General features: G+C 35.8%; 1 protein-coding gene across 1 annotated transcript; it reads left to right on the top strand.

Moving 5' to 3' along the window:
- The first annotated feature begins 249 nt into the window (after positions 1-249).
- On the top strand, positions 250-6,553 carry LOC145598292 (L-aspartate oxidase 2-a, chloroplastic-like). Its single transcript, XM_081654629.1, has 8 exons — positions 250-412; positions 989-1,131; positions 2,073-2,427; positions 3,939-4,181; positions 4,879-4,935; positions 5,019-5,099; positions 5,284-5,345; positions 5,444-6,553. Exons 2-8 carry the CDS (start codon positions 998-1,000, stop codon positions 6,456-6,458), a joined length of 1,947 nt encoding a protein of 648 aa, XP_081510755.1. The 5' UTR covers positions 250-412; positions 989-997; the 3' UTR covers positions 6,459-6,553.
- Positions 6,554-7,689: the final 1,136 nt, after the last annotated feature.

Consider the following 7,689-nt stretch of genomic DNA (forward strand, 5'->3'; position numbering starts at 1 on the left):
TAGTGCGTTTTTAATGCTTACATGTAGCCCTAAAGGCTATATATAACATTTTCCTAATTTAAAATGACACAACTTAAAAAATTGACCCGACCCAATTTGATCCTCCAAATTAACACCTCCAAGTGGGGACATTGGGGTAAGAGAACCCCACCACCAATGAGCCTTGCTTGGTGACACCATGCCGATTATGGGGTATAATCCGTATAGAATCGGGTTGAATTATACACGGTTCCAAATAATGTAATATTAGACTATTAGTAATAGTCAATATATAAAATAATACTCAACAGAGTTGAACAAGGAGAAGAAAATGTACCCCATATTCATTTTCATATTCATATTCTGAAGCCTGTCAATTTGATTCAATTCAATCTTCTTTCTTCTCACTCCAAACATTCTGAATTCTCTTCAGGTTCGTCAATTTACCCATTTTTATGCTTTTTTTTTTTTTTTTTTTTTTTTTTTTTTTTTGTTTTTGTTTTTGTTTTTGTTTTTGTTTTTGTTTTTTGAGGGAAAACACCCATTTTTATGCCTTAATCTCCGATAATTCTTACAATTTAATTCAATAGTTTTTTGTTTTTTCAAATTCTAATTTTCTTCCTATTAAATTTTCAATCCCCTCCTTTTCTCCCTTCTTAATTTTTGATTTTGCTGAATTCTTTTTTTTTTTTTTTTATTTTTTATTTTAAATTTGACTTTGCTGGTTTTTTTTTTTTTAAATTTAATTTTTGAAAAGTGCTGTCAAAGTATGGAATAAAATTAATTTAATACGGAATTTGTTGATTTTAGACGTTTCACACAAAAATTGCTTGAAAAAGAAAGGGTAAATTCTTAAGCAAGACATGCAGGACATGCAAAAGGAATGAATAATTTCAGTTCCAAATTTTCCTGAAATATACATCAAAACAAACATTTATTGACTTAATACTTTTGTTTAAATACTTCTGAAATTAATTATATTGTTGAATTGTGGTTTTGTACTTTGTAGGAAGTAAAAATGGCCGCAGTAGGAACAATTGGTAAACATGTACTTTCTGAGAAACCCCTGTTTGAAGGAAAATCTTTCAACAATCATACTTGGAGGGTTTCTCGAATCGCATTATCGGGATCCGCAAGATCAGAACTTTCATGGTACAATTTGATCAATATCGCATACATGAATTGTAAACCGTTGGGATGAAACAGATAAGGAGGGTTCGTTTGGCATCGCTGTGGTTTTCTGTTTTTTGGATTTTTGTTTTTTAAAAGTATATTATATATGTCACATAATGAATGATAAATAATTTAGACTTATTAAAATCATGATAATTTTGAAAACCGACAACTGAAAAGTGAAATCACCTTTTTCTTGTAAACAGGAAACTGAAAACAAAAAATGACGCCAAACAAGCCCAATTAGCGGTTTTACTGAAATAATTAGATTTAGTGTTGTATCATTAAGCATTATAATATATTCATGTGTGTGAGACTGATCAATCGTGAATTTTAACATGGATTTTGTTGGAGTGACAATATTATATTTGTTGCTTGTTTGATGTAGTAGTAGGTGCTCATATTGAACAAATTCTTCTCTTGCTTGTGGTATATATCATTTCATTTATCTGTGTTGTTCTTATACTTAAAAGCTTTGCTGCCACCTTGTATGAAACAGTTTGAACTTGTGTTTTGAAGCTTGTAATATTTTTCATGGACATTGTGCTCTAGGTTTACTCCTAAAGTTATTAGTGAAATTGCCGTTTCTCACTTTTGAGACATTAAATTATTATGAGAAAAGGTAATCGTGAGATCATCTTATACATATTTTGTTAGAACGACACCATTAACACCATACAGTATTTTTGATTATTTATGGATTAAGGATATAGTAAATGCCTTTTCTGGCGTCGTTTAGCAGTCCACAGTTCATGTTGCTCTTTCATTGTATCTCTATTTTGTAACCAAAAATGCTAAATGCTTATAGCTTTAGTTAGTAAGACTGGATATTCCCTTTATCTGTATATTTGTTCCACTTTCAAGAAATAGAAAAGCCTCTGATTTGTTCCTAATGCCTATGGAATTCTTGATATCTCCAGGTCTTGTGCAGTCTCGAGATCCAGATTGTTTCACCCTCGTCAGAATACTGCATTCACTAAATTGGGAAAGCAGAGGAAAACCCTAGCAGCAATAACTGCATCCTTGAGTGATAGAACCTCGATGTATGTTGATTTTGCAGTGATTGGAAGTGGGGTTGCTGGCCTTCGGTATGCTCTTGAAGTTGCAAAGCATGGAACTGTTGCTGTGATAACCAAGGCTGAACCTCATGAGAGCAATACAAACTATGCTCAAGGTGGTGTTAGTGCAGTGCTATCTCCTTCGGATTCTGTAGAAAGTCACATGCAAGATACCATTATTGCGGGAGCTCATCTATGTGACGAGGAGACCGTCAGGGTAAGTTTAACACATTCCTTGTTAGTACTTATTGGCGGATTGTCTATGTGGAGACTGTCACAATAAATTTGAGTGACATAGGGCCATTATTTATGGCTGCTGATATTTTTTTTTTTTAGCCTTTTTACTGTTTTTGCATCTTTCTAAATGTCTTAAAATGTATCATGTATGTCAGTATAAAGACAATGAATTATCTTTTAACTGACATATGAAAGACACATTCTACTCCTTTTGTTATCATCATTCATGTTTTGCAGTGCTAGTCCAAGTTGTAAGATTTCCTCATTGATTGTGGTTAATTGTATTTGTAAAATTAACATCACCATTTACTATGAAGTTTTGCCCTTCTTGGAGCATCAAATCGAGTACAGTATGTGATATGCTTCCCACATGTTTACCAAATTTGTGCTTGGTGTGCTGCTCAAAATTTTGGAGATGAAGCTTGTAGGCCTTGTTATAGATGATGAAGCAAATGTAGTTAGCTAGCAATTGTTTCCATCACGGAACCATCACAGAAATATGCTAACATTGTGGGAATTATGTAGGAAGCTCTTTCATCATGTGTTTGAATCAGTTGCAGAGGATAATCACAATTTATTCTGATTTTTAAAATATGAGCCATCTCATACAGACGTTAACTTTAAAAAAGAATTATGTACAACGTACCTACTATGACTATTTAAAGCCTTTTTAGTTCACAGTTTCACAGACGCCATTGTCTCCCGAGGTCAACATAACCAAATAGATCAAACAAGATTAATCAGCAGGTCATGTAATTCACCTCTTAGTAATTACTAATTAGTCAATCAAACTCTAAGGATAGAGTTTAAAGGAGCCAAACAGTGAGAAAAGAGATAAAAATGGTGAACTTAGGCACAGAGCAGTTGCTATCTAATTTTTCTCTGTGTGTATCGCCTTTCATGGCCCATTATATTTTCATATTTTGGCATTAAAGTCGTTGGTTGTAAACAATATATGTATTGTGTCAGTTCAATATTTGAATATCTACCATATATTTCTGGCTCTCTTTAATTTTCAGCTCGTTGGAATCAACTGTTTATATGAAGTCATTTCACTTTAAATTGGTACAGACAGCTTTTTTGAAACTCAAGTATCACAAGAATTTTGGAGTTAGAATATTGTTCAAGTAGTGCAGGCCTGAGTGGCATGTATATGTAGGGACATGAAAAGTCTTTTTGCATCTTTTGTTGTTTTCCTTACGATTGTATTGTTGCCTCAACAATATTACCTCTGAAGGCTGTAGTTCATAACTTCATTTTAAAAAGTACATGCAGATGCTCACATGTTCTCTAATATTTATGATCATCATGAAGCCATTAAACAGCTCATAGTTCATATCAATGTTTTTATGTTCTTGTTGCAGACAAAACAATTTTTCTTCATTGTCTGTAATGGATTAACTAGTAATTTTCTATAGTTTCTGATACTATGAAGTATGAACTCTTAAGGTCATTATTGAGCTTATGCTAAACTTGTTTGGTTTTGTTCAGGTGGTATGCACTGAAGGCCCAGAAAGAATCAGAGAACTTATTGCAATCGGAGCATCCTTTGATCATGGCGATGATGGAAATTTGCACCTAGCTAGGGAGGGTGGGCATTCCCATCGCAGAATTGTTCATGCGGCTGATATGACTGGAAGGGAAATAGAGAGGGCACTATTAGAAGCAGCTGTCAGGGACCCTAACATTTTCTTGTTTCAACACCATTTTGCCATCGATCTATTGACTTCCCAGGTTAAATTCTGCATTTTTCTTTCCGTTCACTACCCTTTATGGTTTAGCATCCTAATTCCTAGATGAAAGAACCATAAGAAGTTAATTGTTCTTTCTTACACTGCCTGTCTCTTGGCTTTTTATGATTGCATTATGTGAATCTATGTCATCCACAACTTAATCTGATGATATTATTACCTAAAGTTGTGATCATTTTGGTGGACATAATTTCACTTTTCAGTAAGGTGTTTAATTAATAGAAATGCACTTACAGGTTGTTTCAGAAAGGAATTAAGGATGAAAGTGAACTAACTGTTGGTGGTTTGGAGTTTTGGATACATTTGCGCACATTGTAACTTCCACCCTCCGCCCCACCCTCTGCCCCGCTCATCCCCACCCTTCACCCCCAACATGCACAAACATATAAGAAAATATTCAATTTAAGCAGGCTAAAACTGATAGAGTTGTAAACTTTATGTGGGGCATAACTTTTAGGATAGTTTTCACCATTGAGTGTCGTTGCTTGTGAGCTTTATAATAGGTGTTATGCGCCGCAGTCTTGTGCAAAGTTAAAACCATGCTTCCTATAGTCAGATGTGTAATGTGATATTCTGTGTATACTATTATCCACTCATATTCTTAACAAAAGCACTTCTTGTATAGAATATAAAATGAAGAAAATGTCTGAAACTAGACTAATGAGAAGTTGTTTTTTCAGGATGGTTCCAACACTGCTTGTCATGGTGTTGACACTTTAAATACTGAAACACTGGAGGTAATTGAAATTTAAAATGCTCACTTTTTGTATTGTGTGCAGAGTAGTTCATCCTTGTTAATGATTATCCTTACCAATACCAGGTGGTGCGATTTCTATCAAAAGTGACTTTACTTGCATCTGGTGGTGCTGGTCATATCTACCCAACTACGACAAATCCTCTGGTATTAGTTGCTTTACTGTTATATCCTTCATAAGGGGATCCATTTTTATATCTTTTGTATTAGAAACCAAATATGCTTCTAGGAAGGCACGGTCTCTTTACTGCTTGTGTTGTGATATGAGATACTTGATCTTATCTTTATAGACAATTTCTTTCATCTGACTAAGGGATAAAAATAAATGTAGGTAGCAACTGGAGACGGAGTTGCTATGGCCCATCGAGCCCAAGCTGTAATCGCAAATATGGAGTAAGAAATTCTGATGTCTCTTCCACTTTTTGACATTGAATATTTTATCTGATTATGCTAATTGTAGTTCTTTCTTTTCCTTTTTTTTTTCCACCAAGGTTTGTTCAGTTTCACCCAACAGCCTTAGCAGATGAAGGCCTTCCTGTATCACCAGTGAAGGCCCGAGAAAATGCATTTCTCATAACAGAAGCTCTGAGGGGAGATGGAGGAATCCTTTACAATTTGGACATGGAAAGATTTATGCCTCTGTATGACGAGAGAATGGAGCTTGCACCGAGAGATGTGGTTGCAAGAAGTATAGATGATCAATTGAAAAAGAGAAATGAGAAATACATTCTCCTCGACATTAGTCACAAACCACAGGATGAAATCCTTTCTCATTTTCCTAACATTGCAGCTGAATGTCTCAAGTTTGGCCTTGACATAACACGACACCCAATTCCTGTGGTCCCTGCTGCTCATTACATGTGTGGAGGAGTTCGAGCTGGGCTCCAAGGGGAAACAAATGTGACAGGCCTCTACGTTGCAGGAGAGGTTGCTTGCACAGGCTTGCATGGAGCTAATCGGCTTGCAAGTAATTCATTACTTGAAGCCTTAGTTTTTGCAAGAAGAGCTGTGCAACCTGCAATCGACCATATGTGTAACTCAAAACTCAATTTAAATGCTTCTGATAGGTGGGCAAAACCAATGGTTGCTACATCACTTGGTGATGATGTACTTGGAAAACTCATAACTAAGACAAAAGAAATAAGGAAAGAACTACAGGCCGTTATGTGGACATATGTTGGAATCGTAAGGTCCACAGCTAGACTAACGACTGCAGAGCAGAAAATCGCCAGGTTGGAAGTTAAATGGGAGGAATACTTGTTTCAACATGGATGGAAGCCAACAATGGTTGGACTTGAAGCTTGTGAAATGAGGAACCTCTTTTGTTGTGCCAAGTTGGTAGTCAGCAGTGCTTTATCAAGAACTGAGAGCCGTGGCCTTCACTATACCACTGATTTCCCTCATCTAGTGGAAAGCAAAAGGCTCCCAACCATTATTTGGCCTTCCTCACACACCAACACTACATGGAGTTCGAGGCAACTTCATCAGCAATCAATCTGCCTATAGTATTAACTCTTATGGCTCATTTGGTAGATGATAATTGATGATGAGCTTATATGTAATTTTTTGAGGCAATGACGAATCTAGGATTTTTTTTATAATTGGGTTCAAATCAAATGTAAATAAATTCATTTATATAAATTATTAAAAAAAAAAAACATATATATACACTTTCTAATGACTTACAAAATAAAAATAAGTTAGTATGAAACATAAATGTATTTCGTTAAATTTATTACACTGTTTTTACTAAAGTATATTTGCATGATTATATAGAGTATTTCCAATGTTTTTATTAATATACCGGAAAAATTGTCAACAATAATCAGATCTTTGCCTCATCCGTCCAAAATAATCCCACCATTAATGCCAATCTTCTTAAAATAGCCCCAGCCCCCAAGTGACATGTAACATGTAAAAGCAACTCCAATGACAAACTAATTTGACAATTAGCTTGCCATGTCACATAAGCTTTTAAGCAAATTATCATTTTGGCTACCTTTTGCTCCAATGGCTAGCTATTAGCTTAGTAGTAGTTGTTGGATAGAAAATGCATGGAAAGAGCTTAATTGGTGCAATAAGCATTTTATTTAGGGTCGTTTAATTCCCAAGCAAATTAGCTTTGCCAAGCTAATTTGCTTAGCCAAGCTAATTGAGATTTCTAGCTCCAATGGTCAAGCTAGTAGCTAGGGAATTATTGAAATTGCAAGCAAGTCCCTAGCTATAACCATTGGAGTTGCTCTAAGTAATAGTTTTATTATTATTATTTTTAAGTTTAATTCACACAAGTAACCCGTGATAGGTAAAAAAATAAATCAAAGTTAAAAAAAAAGTAAAATCTAATCAAAAAGCAAACCACCACCACAGGCACCACCTAAGCTACACCATTTCAGCCACCACCATCCCCATTGGACCAAAACGCCACTCCCAATCCAAAACCGACCGCGCCGACCGGAACCACCCCTACCAACTCTAAAACCCCTTTGAAACCCCACAAACGCTAAGCCCATTCAAAATCCCACCAAGCCAGATCCCAAAAAACGGGGTTGTTGAAAGATGAGGGGTATGAACAGGCAATCGATCATCGAAATCGAAACGGGGAAGGGGAGAAGTGCCGGAGTCGAGATGGATATGGGGTTTTCGAGGGTGGGGAATTGTTTTATGTCGCGACGGTGCTTTAATTTAAGCGGCGCTGCCTAGGTTTTTGTGTGTGAAGGAGGCGGGTTGGTGGTTTATG

This window comes from Chenopodium album, chromosome 20 (genome assembly GCF_948465745.1).
Source record: "Chenopodium album chromosome 20, dcCheAlbu1.1, whole genome shotgun sequence".
Lineage (NCBI taxonomy): Eukaryota > Viridiplantae > Streptophyta > Magnoliopsida > Caryophyllales > Amaranthaceae > Chenopodium > Chenopodium album.

What these genes read in the sequence shown, in the direction of transcription:
- LOC145598292 (XM_081654629.1), top strand. Translation starts at nt 998, where the DNA reads ATGGCCGCAGTAGGAACAATTGGTAAACATGTACTTTCTGAGAAACCC. An exon ending in TCGATCTATTGACTTCCCAG is followed by an intron (nt 4,182 to 4,878) that starts GTTAAATTCTGC and finishes TTGTTTTTTCAG; the next exon opens with GATGGTTCCAACACTGCTTG. An exon ending in GCTGTAATCGCAAATATGGA is followed by an intron (nt 5,346 to 5,443) that starts GTAAGAAATTCT and finishes TTTTCCACCAAG; the next exon opens with GTTTGTTCAGTTTCACCCAA.